At 55.8% G+C, this 13363-nt stretch overlaps 8 protein-coding genes across 8 annotated transcripts; 6 read left to right on the forward strand and 2 right to left on the reverse strand.

The window, feature by feature from the left end:
• Positions 1-829: 829 nt before the first annotated feature.
• Positions 830-2649, forward strand: CCM_08453 (amino acid permease Dip5; the record flags this gene model as incomplete). Its single annotated transcript, XM_006673591.1, has 2 exons — positions 830-1212; positions 1317-2649. 2 exons carry the CDS (start codon positions 830-832, stop codon positions 2647-2649), a joined length of 1716 nt encoding a protein of 571 aa, XP_006673654.1.
• Positions 2650-2907: 258 nt separating this feature from the next.
• On the forward strand, positions 2908-4255 carry CCM_08454 (dihydroorotase, homodimeric type; the record flags this gene model as incomplete). Its single annotated transcript, XM_006673592.1, has 5 exons — positions 2908-3038; positions 3108-3120; positions 3199-3573; positions 3642-3850; positions 3913-4255. 5 exons carry the CDS (start codon positions 2908-2910, stop codon positions 4253-4255), a joined length of 1071 nt encoding a protein of 356 aa, XP_006673655.1.
• Positions 4256-4576: 321 nt separating this feature from the next.
• On the forward strand, positions 4577-5095 carry CCM_08455 (uncharacterized protein; the record flags this gene model as incomplete). Its single annotated transcript, XM_006673593.1, has 2 exons — positions 4577-4732; positions 4847-5095. The coding sequence occupies 2 exons, from the start codon at positions 4577-4579 to the stop codon at positions 5093-5095; spliced, it is 405 nt and encodes a 134-aa protein (XP_006673656.1).
• Positions 5096-5155: 60 nt separating this feature from the next.
• CCM_08456 (uncharacterized protein) lies at positions 5156-6633 on the reverse strand (the record flags this gene model as incomplete). Its single annotated transcript, XM_006673594.1, has 4 exons — positions 5156-6215; positions 6265-6340; positions 6399-6540; positions 6598-6633. The coding sequence occupies 4 exons, from the start codon at positions 6631-6633 to the stop codon at positions 5156-5158; spliced, it is 1314 nt and encodes a 437-aa protein (XP_006673657.1).
• Positions 6634-7869: 1236 nt separating this feature from the next.
• Positions 7870-8568, forward strand: CCM_08457 (cyanate hydratase, putative; the record flags this gene model as incomplete). The annotated part of the gene is made up of 3 exons (XM_006673595.1): positions 7870-7902; positions 7981-8478; positions 8551-8568. The coding sequence occupies 3 exons, from the start codon at positions 7870-7872 to the stop codon at positions 8566-8568; spliced, it is 549 nt and encodes a 182-aa protein (XP_006673658.1).
• Positions 8569-9213: 645 nt separating this feature from the next.
• On the forward strand, positions 9214-9813 carry CCM_08458 (uncharacterized protein; the record flags this gene model as incomplete). Its single annotated transcript, XM_006673596.1, has 1 exon — positions 9214-9813. One exon carries the CDS (start codon positions 9214-9216, stop codon positions 9811-9813), a length of 600 nt encoding a protein of 199 aa, XP_006673659.1.
• A 233-nt stretch (positions 9814-10046) lies between these two features.
• Positions 10047-10983, reverse strand: CCM_08459 (uncharacterized protein; the record flags this gene model as incomplete). The annotated part of the gene is made up of 3 exons (XM_006673597.1): positions 10047-10075; positions 10135-10907; positions 10976-10983. The coding sequence occupies 3 exons, from the start codon at positions 10981-10983 to the stop codon at positions 10047-10049; spliced, it is 810 nt and encodes a 269-aa protein (XP_006673660.1).
• Positions 10984-12519: 1536 nt separating this feature from the next.
• On the forward strand, positions 12520-13084 carry CCM_08460 (phosphoglycerate mutase family protein, putative; the record flags this gene model as incomplete). Its single annotated transcript, XM_006673598.1, has 2 exons — positions 12520-12727; positions 12786-13084. The coding sequence occupies 2 exons, from the start codon at positions 12520-12522 to the stop codon at positions 13082-13084; spliced, it is 507 nt and encodes a 168-aa protein (XP_006673661.1).
• Between the last annotated feature and the right edge of the window lie 279 nt (positions 13085-13363).

Genomic DNA, 13363 nt, shown 5'->3' on the forward strand with positions numbered 1-13363 from the left:
ATTTATTATAAGGATAATACATATCTAAAAAATATAATAGCCTACTTATGTATATATTATTTCGTATCTAACTACACACTAGGTGTGAATTGGGATTTGGCGATAACTCACCTATAGGCTGCCGTACTCTAGAGGGCTTGCGCCTCTCCCTCTCTCCCTGTGTGCTTGCCAATCTTTGGGCTTTTCCTTTGCCAGCCAGAGATTGAGTGTGGCCGCCCGTAGCCCGCCCTAGCCCGCCGCCACCAAGCCATGTCCGTTTTCCGCAAAGCTTCCGGGCCCCGTATCAATATTTTCTCACCTGCCCGCTTGGGGGGGGGGGGCTTTCTTGACGCTCTCTGCGCATCCAACTTGCAGTTATCGTGGTGGAAGCCCAGCTTTTAGCGGGCACCCGCGCGAGTCGGCGTTGCCGTCCAAAGATAGACTAGTCATTCCAGTATCTTACTCCGTATTGCTGGGGTTTGGCCATGCACTTGGGGGTCCGCCAATGATAACGACCCTCCCCAGATTGGGCCGTTCCCTCAGCCGACAAAAACGGCTGGGGGGTGAGGCGAGGCGCGACAAACCATAAATGGCAGGCTGCTCAGCTGGGAAACCATGCTTTGGGGAAAATGGGAAAATCCCTACAAAAGGTCCTTCCCCCCCTCTCCCCCTCCTTCTCCTCACGGACGTTGGCCTCTCGACCTCATTCTTCTCTGTTTTTTTCCTTTTGGGGGATCATCTCAGCGTGTGGCATCTCTGTCAAAGATATAAAGGAATAGTAGATCTTTCTGGCAATACAACGGCTCCGGTCCCGTCGCAACAACTTCACACACACACACACACAGCAACCATGAGTGACAAGGAATACGTCTATGGCGGCGGTGCCGGCCATGACGAGAAGATGATGGGCCCCGACGACTCGGGCCAGCAGCACATTCGCGGTATCGAGACGGACCCCAACTCGAAGCTGCACCGCGGCCTCAAGGCCCGCCACATTAGCATGATTGCCATTGGCGGCGCCCTCGGCACCGGCCTCATCGTCGGCACCGGCAAGGCCCTCGCCCAGGCCGGCCCCGGCTCCCTCTTCATCTCCTACCTCTTTGTCGGCTGCCTCGTCTTCATGGTCATGGCCGCGCTGGGCGAAATGGCCGCCTGGCTGCCCCTCCACTCTGGCTTTACGGGCTACGCGACCCGGTACTGCCATCCGTCTCTTGGATTTGCTCTTGGTTGGTGGTATGTCTTTTTCTTCTTTCTTTCCGTTCTTTCCTTATATATATATATATATATATATATACATAAACAGCCTCTCTCTTGACATCTCGCTGACCCTTCCGCAGCTATCTCATGAAGTACCTCGTCATCACCCCCAACCAGTTGACCGCCGCCGCCCTCGTCATCCAATACTGGGTCAAGCCGGAGACGGTGAACCCGGGCGTCTTCGTCGCCATCTTCCTCGTCGCCATCGTCTGCATCAACTACTTTGGCGGCATCAAGTTCTTTGGCGAGTTTGAGTTTTGGCTGTCCTCGTTCAAGGTCATTGTCATCATCGCCATTATCCTCTTCGCCCTCATCATCGCCTGCGGCGGCGGCCCCAACCACGACGCCACCGGCTTCCGCTACTGGCGCAACCCCGGCGCCTTTGCCGAGCTCAAGGGCTACTCCACCGGCCACCTCGGCCGCTTCCTCGGCTTCTGGTCCGTCATGGTCAACGCCACCTTTGCCTACCTCGGCACCGAGCTCGTCGGTGTCACCGCCGGCGAGGCCCAGAACCCGCGCCGCACCATCCCCAAGGCCATCCGCCTGACCTTTTACCGCATCCTCGTCTTCTACTGCCTCAGCGTCCTACTCGTCGGCATGATTGTGCCCTACAACTCGCCCGAGCTGGCGTTCGCCAACTCCCAGGGCTCCACAAAGGGCGCCTCGGCCGCCTCCTCCCCCTTTGTCGTCGCCGCCCAGATTGCCGGCGTCAAGGTCCTGCCGCACATCATCAACGGCTGCATCCTCGTCTTTGTCTTTTCCGCATCCAACTCGGACCTCTACATTGCCAGCCGTACCCTCTACGGTCTGGCCTCGGACGAGTCCGCCCCCGCCATCTTCAAGCGCACCGACAGGCGCGGTGTTCCGTACGTCGCCCTCGGCACCGCTGCCGTCTTCGCCTGCCTGGCTTTCATGAATGTCAGCAGCGACTCCAAGACCGTCTTTGGCTACTTTGTCAACCTCACCACCGTCTTCGGCCTCCTGGCCTGGATCTCCATCCTCGTCACCCATCTGTACTTTGTCAAGGCCCGCAAGGCCCAGAACATCCCCGACACCGCCATGCCCTACATTGCGCCGCAAGGCTACTGGGGCACCGTTGTCGCCCTCTTCTTCTGCTGCCTGATCTGTGTGACCAAGAACTTTACCGTCTTTGTCCACACAAAAACCACCCACTTTGCCTACAAGGACTTCATCACCGGCTACATTGGCATTCCCATGTACCTCATCTTCCTGTTTGGTCACATGTTCATTACCAAATCACGCCCCGTGAAGCCAAGCGAGGCCGATTTCTACACCGGCAGGAGCATTATCGACAACGAAGAACAGGAGTATCTGGAGAACCTCAAGCTCGATCGTGCTCAGAGCCAAGGAGCTCGCAAGTTCTACCACCGCTATGTTTCGTGGCTTTTCTAAGTAGTGCCCATAGTTTTGATGTAAATGATGTAAGAATCTAATGATCTTTTTTAAAAAAAAAATTATAAATCGTCGTCTCCTCTGAACACGTGGTAAGGTGCACAAGTACAATCGAGTTGTAGAGAATGCGGTGGGACTCCACGTGATGCCGAACCAATTTTCAAGCCTTCTGCGGGACAATCGCGCAGACTTGGATCGCGAATCTCTCTGCATACATTGGGTCAATAATAGACGCAATTAATCGTCCATCTCGATAGAATGGATCTACGAAACATCCAGCGGATCGAGCTGCCCGCTACGGCGGACATGCACGTCCACCTGCGCCAGGGTGACATGATGGAGCTGGTTGCCCCGACCCTGACCGCCGGCGGCGTTGACACGGCCTTTGTGTAAGCAAGCAATTGACTACAAAATCACGAAGAAAAGTTGCAGTGACTAACTCATTGGCCATTTTACAGTATGCCCAATCTGGTACGTCTCGCTCCTGCGCGGGCAACGGTGCTGTTGCTTGAGAGCTGGTCGGGTGTCTGTGTATGCTAACGAGGGCAGGTTCCTCCCGTGACCACAGTTGAGATGGCGCTCGAGTATAAGCAGAAGCTCCTCGCTGTCAACCCCCGCGTCAACTACCTCATGTCGCTCTTCCTGCACCAGACCGTGACGCCAGACGTGATTGACCAAGCCGCGGCGGCGGGCATCACCGGCGTCAAGCTCTACCCGCAAGGCGCGACGACCAACTCGGATAATGGCGTGGCCGACCTCACGGCCTTTTACGACACCTTTGCGGCTATGGAACGTGCCGACATGGTGCTCAACCTGCACGGCGAGGCCCTCGAGGCGCTCGCACCCGCCGGCCTGACTCTCGAGGAGGCCTTCCTGCCCACGCTGACGAGCCTGCACGCGCGCTTCCCCAAGCTGCGCATCATTGTGAGTTTTTCTGCTTGATCTAAGGGGGGGCTTCTAAACAGTGCGGAGTCTGACACGGGTGATGATAGCTTGAGCACTGCACCACGGCGGCCGCGGTCGAGGCTGTCAAGGCCTGCGGACCCAACGTCGGCGCCACCATTACCGCGCATCACCTGTATCTTACCGAGGCCGACGCCTGCTGCGACCCCTTTGCGTTTTGCAAGCCCATCCCCAAGAAGCCTCTCGACCGCGACGCGCTGCTCCAAGCCGCCATGAGCGGCAACCCCAAGTTCTTCTTGTACGCTCGGTTGCCCTGCCCCCCCCCTCCTGTTTCCATCTCGGCTAACCCCAACGACCCAGCGGAAGCGACAGTGCCCCCCACCCCATCCAGAACAAGACGGCGGCGGCAGAGGGTAAGGCCCCCGCGGGTGTCTTCACGCAGCCGTTTGTCACGCAGCTCGTCGTGCGTGCGCTGCAAGAGGGCCTCGAGCGCGGCGTGCTGCGCGACGCGGACGTGACCCAGGAGAGGCTAGAAAACTTCCTTAGCCATAACGGGCGCGCGTTTTATAAGCTGCCGCCCGCGACGGCGCGCCGCATCGTGCTCGAGAAGAAGGAGACTATCCCGACGAGTGTTAGTAGCGCGACGGTGGAGGTGGGCAACTCGCGCCATGGCGATGAGGTCTTTGCCCTGCGGTGGCTGTGATGCGGAACGAATGCAGAGTAGGTAAACGGTTGACAAAAAAGTTGGCGTTTTCGGGCGTGAGGTGCTGTGGTAAGGGGGGAGTAAAGATGGCAATTTGGAAGATACTACGAATTAGGTATAATGAATGAAATGAGACAGAAGACCAAAAAATAACATGAAAGACACGCATAGATTCAGTAACTCGCATATAAGTTGCAAGTGGGGCCGCCACAACCCTCACTCGCTGCAAAATTTGAGCATGTAAAACCTCCCTCCTGAACAAACGACGTTGCCCATACCACCCCCGCAACCAAGCAAGAATTCGTGGCCGCAGTCCCCAAGATGAGCGACCTCGAAGACTTGGGCATTCTCAACATTGAAGTCTCCGACGCCGAGGACACCACGGCCGCGGAGAAAAAGGCCAAGCGCACCGGGCAGTCGGAGGAGGAGTTTCAGGCCGTACGCAAGACCTATGCGACCCGCGTTCAGAATGGAAATGTGAGTTTTACCTCGCCCCCTCAAAAGCAGAATAATCATCTTTTTCTCCCAAGAACATTTGTTGTCTGCTGCAAAGCAAGAAGCACTGTGACTTACAAACCCAATCTGTGCCAGATATACAAGCACATCAAGCTGCCACTCCGGAGCAACGCTAGCAAAATGGACGTGCAAGAGCTGCTGCACGCCGTCGAGGAGCTCTACTTCTTCCGACGCTACCAGGAGGCCGCCGACTTTGCTGCGCAGGCCCTGCAGGGCGAGTCAAGGGCGGCGCTGGACGGCGACGAGGCGCTGCCGCTGCTGCAAAAGTACGAGGCAAAGTGCAGGGCCAAGCAACAGGCGCTGGATGCGCGCGTGGCCATGTAAAAACTGAAGAAACAAAACGAAATTCTGCTCAAATTCCAAAATCTAACACAAAGACAAATCTCACTTCTTGGCCCAGAGGGAGCCCGACAGCCCCTTCTTGGCCGTCATCGCCGCAGGCTCTACCGCCGCCTTTTTGAGCTCCAGAATCTCAGGAGCGCTATAGCAAATGCCGCGGCCCTGGCTTTTAACCTCGCAGTCAATCGCTCTGAAGACCTCTATGGTTTGGCTGGACATCGTTAGGGGCTTCGGCGTGGCAGACTCCTTGAGCTGCAGCTGCTGCATGAAGCGCATAATTTCCAACAAGACACGCTTCGTCTTGTCCACCTCCGAGTCCAGGCAGCCCTTGTTCAGCCACTCGGTCATCGCCACGTCGCTGGGCTGCTGCTCCGTGGCCGAAGCAGCCGGCAATATGGGGACGGCATAGCCGGTGTTCTGGTTGTACGCATTCTGCGCAAATTTGTTGATGCTGTCGAAAATTTCATCGAGACTTATAGGCGCCGTGCTGGTTTTTTTGGGCGCCGATACTTCGATGAGCTGGATCTGTCTGAGACGCGGCGATGGCTCGGGCGAAGACTCTGGTGAGTCGGCGCATATGAGTGATTTGGGCGCTGTCGTAACCTTGTCGACTCGAGGGGTTGATGGTGTAGTCGGTGGCTTGGGCCGTTCTATCCCCGACGCTTTGCAGACAGCAGCCTGGAGCCTGTCCAAAATTTGGACGAGCTTCTCTGCCGTCGTTGGTGGTGCTGGCTTTACGGCATAGACTCGGAGTTGGACTGCCGCCCCTGCCATGGACCTCATTTTGATGATGCAGGATGTGCCGTAAATGACCGGCACCTCGAAATCCAGGACACTCAATCTCAATTCGGCCTGGCCCGCGGCTCGCAGTATCAAGAGTCCTCCGTTCTTGCTATCACGGGCTTCGACGCAGAATTCTGCGTTCGTAACGACCGTGTCGTTCCACGACACCTCACACTTGCCACCCCATCGCCAAGGATCTCGGGTCGGGGTTCCTGGGGTGACAGAAGTCGAAGGCGAAGCTGCTGGAGCCGGCAGCGCGGGTTGTCTCGGGGCAGCTGTCTGTCTGCTTTCCGGAATGGTGAATTGCGAAGCTTGTATCTGTCTACAGTCAGTTAGCCACTTGGTCTTCCCAGTTTCACACAAGTGCTTACCCTGATGAGGCCCAAGGCCGAGCATTCAGGTTGGTCAAGCCTGCCATTTGCTCCGACTCAGCATCGACAATAGCAGCTATGTCGATACTGTCAGTATTGGTTGTATTTTAGGAGAGGTAACGAATGTCTCGTACTTGACCAACTGCTTTCAAGAGCCTGTTTAATCTTTGGATCATATGTTTTAGAAAGATCCTCTGGCGGCGGCTGAAACGACGGTCTTCGTTTTTCCTCGTTGCTTAGAGGGAGCTCTTCTTGGCGACTTCTGCCCAAGTCGGCCTGTTTGTATTGCGCGGTTAGCTATGGAATGCAGGGTAAGGTCAGAGGCCTACTTACATGAATGGCCGCAAGTAATTGTGCTGGGACCGCCATGGCGTTCAGTATGGCAATACGTTGCTGCTGCTTCAGCTGCTTCAGCTGCTTCAGCTGCTTCTGCTGCTTCTGCTGCTTCCGCCGCTTCCGCCGCTGAAGATGTTGGATGATTTATCTGGTTGTGTTGATGAAAGGGTTGTGTTGGTGAAAGGGTTGTGTTGATGAAAGGAGAAGACATGAGGATGTGTTTGTTTTTGCCCTCGCCGCTGTTGTAGTTGCCAGCTGCCGGCTGCCGGCTGCCGGCTGCCAACCGGCGGCCAGCGGGTGACAGGCTTGCAAACGGGCTTTAATCTTTAATAAGTGACCAATGCAAGTAACAGGTACATCAATCAAATCAAGTTATATTCACTCGGCGTATTCTCGTATAGGTTGGTTAAGATAGCGAGCGCTTTACATACGATTATAAAATATTACTTCGTGTGGCCCCTTCATCCAATAAGTAACTCTATTCCTGTCGTGCCTAGCATGGCGAACGAGCGACAGGATCGTCGGACGGTGATCCGTGTCGATGAGCCGCGACTGCAAGTCATAAGAGCAGCTACAGCTGAGCTGAACCTCCTCGCGATCCGCGGGGTGATGGAACTTTTTGTCTTACTTGCATTTTTATGTTGGATCTTTTTTTTGGACAAATCATTGGCCGAGAATAAAGTGCTCGTTTGCCGGATGTACTTTTCATCCCCGGCCGCAGACTCGTGCAAGTCATGAATACCTGCGTTGACCCTCAATTCAATTAATGCTTTTTTTTATGACTCAACGTTGAATACTCCATAGAGTATCAATATTGGATCAGAACCCATCAGTCCTCGGCCTTGCGAAACGTATTGGCTCGAGGGCCGATGGCCCGCACAAATGAGACATGCCAGCGCAGTGTGCCAAAGGATATGCGACATCTCGTCGGCAGATACCGACAGACACCGCCGAACCCCGAGGAGGGGCTGAATAATAAGTAAAACCATACTCAATTGAGTTGTGACAGCAGGATCACGCGCTGTCTATCGGCAAGGACTAGCGGGGGCAACCTCCCGCCCAAGCCGCCTTATCGATGTTGTGGGACACGGCGCGGGGTATTTCACGAATTATATGAACTTCCCCCCTCCTTTGCTCGATGGGGATAATTCGGTGTTTGCGAGGGTTTAAACAGGCGAATTCCCCAGAATTCTCCTCGACGGCCCTCTTGTAGCAGTTCCTTCTCAAACATAGCTTCCAACAATTACCCCGCCATTCAAAACCCTCAAAATGTCCGACACAAACAGACTCGCCACTCTCGACGCAAGTCCCTTACCCCTCCGCCCCAAAGCCCTCCATTATAGAGAACCCAATGTTATTAACATCGACTTCCTCTGCTAGCTGTCCATGGTGAGCCGCCTGCCGCCCTACAGCCAGGCGCTCTTCGCCGCCAAGACCACCAAGAACCTGACCTTTGCCGACATTGCCTCGCACATTGGCCGGGACGAGGTCGCCGTCGCGGCGCTCTTCTACGGCCAGGCGCAGGCCTCGGCCGACGACGTGGCCAAGCTGTCGGAGCTGCTGCAGGTGCCGCGCGAGGCGCTGGCCGCGCAGATGATGGGCTTCCCGGACCGCGGCCGCGCGGGGCCCATGCCGCCGGTCGAGCCGCTCATCTACCGCCTCTACGAGATTGTGCAAAACTACGGCTACTCGTTCAAGGCGGTGCTCAATGAAAAGTTTGGCGACGGCATCATGAGCGCCATCAACTTTAGCGCAAAGGTCGAAAAGGAGGAGGATGACAAGGGGGATGCGTATGCCGTCATTACGCTGCGAGGAAAATGGTACGTCTTTTTATTATTGTTCCTCTTCCTTCGGCTGCCGTGGGCTCATCATTGTTTCGTACATGTGCTAATCTTGTGCCTGATAAGGCTTGCGTATTCTCGGTTCTAGAGTGTACCAATTAGGTTTCAGTCGCCCGCCTCAGAGTAAGTATATCATCATATTACGACGCAGAATGTTACTGAAACTGCTAAAAGTTGTTCTGATCAAAATTCGCCCGTTGAGTCCTGCCATAATTTGTTCTAGGGTAAGGATGAAGGTATCACGAATTGGTGTGTTCCAAAGTGTAGTCGGAAATCGAGTCATTAAGCCATTTTGTGATTTGTATAGTAGATTGGTCCTCCACTGTCATGAAATGGCACTTTTAATCCCAACGTTGTTCTGAAAATGATGCATTGCATTGCATTGCATTGGCGCATGGTCAGTGTATAAGTTGGGCTAAAGTAACATCATCTATCTATAACTGTGATTTCGCGAGCCACAACAAGACCTCGCCGCGTTCGTACAGTCGTCCAAGTTTAACAACCCTTTACCTCATACTTCGAGGAGAGTAATCTGCCCTGCAAATTGGTTTAGGGCGGTACCGAAGGAACGGCAGTCTCCCCGGCTAAACCGATACATCTCGGGACCAGTAGCTTCCGAGATGACGGCTCCATCCGTGCCCGTCACCGGTTTCATCAACCAACCGACAACCTCTTCCTTCTCTGTCACTAAACAAAACCACACAAAAAAGCAGCATAGCCCAACGTACTGTTACATCATTCGCGCAAATTCTCAAAAAGAAACACCGCAGCAATGGCGGCAGACATTGGCCCCATCACCCTCTCCCTGCCCTCCAAATACGCCAGCACCAAGCCCACCGCCGCGGCCGACGCGGCTCCCCAACCACCACCGCCCATCGACTGGCTCACCGGCACATGGACCGTCACGCACTCGACGCTGTCCATGTGGCGCTCTGCGCGCAACGTGCGCATCACCTACGCGCCGCTCGCGGACCGCGGCGACTCGCGCGCGCGCATCGACGACCTCGTCGAGTACGAGCCCGCCGACAAGCAGGGCGTGCTCAAGACGGTGACGGGCGTCGACACGCAAGCAGCCACCGCCCGCGGCTGGGACTGGCGCGGCAAGGGCTGGCTCTTCTTCGTGTCCAGCCACTGGGAGGTGCTGGGCTGGGGCGAGACCGCCGCGGAGCGCTGGGCGGTGACGTGGTTCGCGCCCACGCTGTTTACAAAGGAGGGCATCGACGTGTACTCGAGTCGCCGCGAGGGCGTCTCCGAGGCCGTGTATAGCGAGATTTGCAAGGCGCTCAAGGGGTTGCCGGCGCAGCCGCTCGTGGATATGGCGACCAAGGACATGCGGCCCGTGCAGATTAAGCTGCCGTGGACGGAGAAATGAGCGGTGCCAGCAGGATTCGGAATATACAGCGTTGAAATATGGATGGTCATAATACAGTGTAATAGATATTAAATGCATGCTATATGGGGTATCATTTGTGTCGTTTCTCATCATCATGCCGGCCATGTCTCCCTCGATCTCGCGACCGCGACCGCGACCGATGCCGTCTTCGTCTATCATCACGGCTCCCATCTCCGCTGCGGTCACGATGACGGTGTTCCTCGTCCCGACTCCTACCAGCGCTTCTGCCATAACCCGACCTCTGCCGCCCCTCCTCTCTCGGGGAGCGTGACCTCCGCCTCCCCGCGCGGTGCTGCCCACGGCGCTCTCTCCTCTCCTCCTCCCGCCTCATCTGCCGCAGCTCCCTATCGCGCTCCTCCTCCAGCTTGCCGCGCTCCTGCCTGAGCTCGCGCACCCTGGCCGCGCCCTGCTTCATCATCGCCAGCGGGTCGCTCGCGACGGTGCGCTTCGCCTCGCGGTCCTTGCGCCTCGGGTCGTCCCGGCCCCAGACATTCTTCGCCACCTGCTTCTGCGCCGTGCTCCCATCCTCGGCCGCGTACCACGGCGCGTCCAGGCCCGGCTGGCCGCCGGCGTTGGCGAAGCGCATCGTGTATTGGTCCTCGTACTCGCGCTCCTTGCGGCGCTTGTCCCGCTCGGCGTCTTCGTTCTTGTCGGCGTGGCGGCTCCGGTCGACGTCTCCGCCAAACAGGTCAATGTGGCCCCGACGGTCGACAATGGGCGCGGAGCTCGTGGCTCGCCTCGCGTCCGCGGCGGCCCCGCGCACGGTGGCTTCGCGCTCAGCGGCGATGCGCAGCTCAAAGTCGGTGTCGTCTTCGCCGTGGCGCTTGCGCGGTCGCCTGCCCGTGCCTAGACGGCGCGATGGGCTCGCTTCTGGGTCGGCGGCCGCCGCTTCCTCTTGTTCGATCGGGGGTGGTGTTTCGCCGCGCAGGATCGCGAGTCGTCGTGCCGCGTCGACTTCCTGCATGCGCTGCTCCGCTGCTTCCTCGGCCGCCTTGGCGCTGGCCTCGTCGCGGCGCACGCGCTCAATGTTGTCCTTGTTGTAGACGTTCCATGATTTCTTCCCTAGCAGGTGACTAGAGTGGGGTGTTAGCGAGCAGTTCCCCCGAAATGGGAGGAGGCTCTGATGGGCAGGGCGGCTTACAGAGGCATGGTCGGTCGGAGTTTTGCCGTATATTCTGGTACGAAGAAGCAGAAGTTGTGTGCTTCTCCAGAGATGCACGAGGTAGAAATGTTGACCCATGCTCGACAGAGGGGCACTGAAAGTCTTGGTGGCTTCTACAGGCAGGTGCTAATACAGGGCACTTTAGCTTCCAAGGTACCCTAAAGGTGGTGCCTGTCGGTGCGCGCGAGAACGGCACTGGCGTATGTATACAAAATCGGGAGAGAAAGTATATGGAAATAAAAGAAGGTTCCCGTTAGATTTAGAAGTCAAACAGGAGGGGATTTCTACAAAATGAGAACTGTTAGCTTCCAGAAAGGAGTTGAGTCCCCCCATTGTCGCAAGTCCCGAAGGCGACGAGGGATCGGTTGTCGCCGGCACACCAAAAGAGCAGCGTCATTATTTGGGAAAATATTTCCAGACAATAGTTACGAAAGGGATATAGTTAGTACCGCGTGTATGGTAATGTAACAGGTTGGCGTGATCCTTCAGTGTACGCGGTCAGAGGCCTTCTCAGTGTTGGCTCTAGCAGCCGCTTGTTGAGCCAGGAGGTTTGTGATGCCATGCCATGTATAGAGAAACCTGTCATAGTCGCAAGTGAGACAGTAAGTAACCCCTGTCAAGTACTTTCCAGATGAAATAATTGCTGTTCAAGAAAGATCAAGCTCTTGTCCAAAGCAGTCCTCGTTCCCTGTTGCCGCAAATGGACGACGATGGGCAGAACTGACCATTAATACTCACTACTTCAGAAGCATGTCTATACAGTTATTTTATGTAAGTAGTATCTGCCGACTACCCACGTGCTGCCTGTTCTCCGGATGATTGTATCTCTTGGACGATCCGCAATAGTGTTTCGGTCAACTTTCAAGGCTAGACTAGTGCACGATGTCTCGAGGTGGCCCTACTCCGTCCGGGAAGAGAACAGGGTACAAAGAACCTCGTTTCAACATTTTGACTAGTTCATCTTGACATTCCGTGTTGGCGTCCCGCGGCAGTCACTGCCAAGACCTCGCGGGGACTGCTCCTATCTCGGGTGGCACCGACATCTTATCAGATTCTCTTCCGTCAATCGAAGCCAAGATCTCGAGCGCCACACTAGCGATGACCCGTTGCCAAAGTCAGAGGCAGGTGAGTTTTATCACCTTTTCTCCCCTGTCCAGACCTGCTTTGGATTAGGCAAGTGCGCTTCGACGAAGTGTTCACCTGCCGTTTTGGGAGATCGTCGTCAAGGGCCGATGCAACCCTCCGGAAGATGATGCCGGTCAAGTTGACCATGGTGGCGAAGTACAGGCTGTGATTGGAGAATTTGGCCATCGAAATTATCTACAGAAAGGGTCTCCAGGACGGCATATGGTATGTGATCAATCCAGATCAATCCGGTGCGGTATAAATAGGCTACCGTGCTCTCCAGCTTCAAGGGAAGAATCTCGAGCCACAGCTTTTGCAAAAACAGTTGCAGCCTCTCTCGGATCATCTCGCTTTATACTCATATTTCTCTCGGATTGTATTGCTTTCCATACTCCAACATGAAGTTCTCTACCTTAATCGGTGCTACCCTCGCTGCTGGAGCCGCCGCTCAGCCCAACATCTTCCTGATCCGGCACGCCGAGAAGAACTCGGACGGCACCATCTCGGCGCAGGGCATGAAGCGGGAGCAGTGCCTGGTCAACGTCTTTGGCCGCGACAGCGACTTCAACATTCAAAAGATTATTGTCCAGAACCCTCACTCCGGCGGTAAGGCAGCACCCTAACAACAAAGCACTGAAAAGCTGCTAACCTCACTTCAAAATAGACAACCTCAGCCAGCGCCCGTACAACACGACGCTGCCGCTGGCACGGTCTCTTGGGCTGACGATTGAGCACGAGTGCGAGTACGACGACCCCGAATGCGCCGCCAAAGAGGCCAGGGCCTACAGCGGCGACGGCAACATCCTGATTGCGTGGGAGCACATTATGCTGCAGCACGTCTCGGAGGCGCTCGGCGCCAACGCGCCCAAGTACCCGGGCAGCCACTACGACCTTATCTACGATCAGCCCTACCCGTACGACTCGGTGACGGTCTACTCGGAGGGCTGCCCTGGCCTGGACTAGGAGACGAAATGGTGGGAAGGATGCGAATGGCGGAGGTGTCGCTAAGCTGGAAAATGGAAATCCACACCGTAGTAGCATGATTTAAGTACTATTCAATAGGAGTGGGTTCTTTGGTGCCATTATTTTGCGCTCCGTGGAGTAATCGGGTAATTTTGCGCCGGTCGTGTTCTTCGTGTAAGCGACAGTCAGCGCCATGACGATGACGTCAAAGAAGCTGAGAAGAGGAGAAGAGTTGCACAGTAAGAAGGAGGCTCTTGGATGAAGATGAATATTTTCGAC

The sequence above is a fragment of the Cordyceps militaris genome (assembly GCF_000225605.1).
Source record: "Cordyceps militaris CM01 unplaced genomic scaffold CCM_S00007, whole genome shotgun sequence".
In the NCBI taxonomy this organism is placed as follows: Eukaryota; Fungi; Ascomycota; class Sordariomycetes; order Hypocreales; family Cordycipitaceae; genus Cordyceps; species Cordyceps militaris.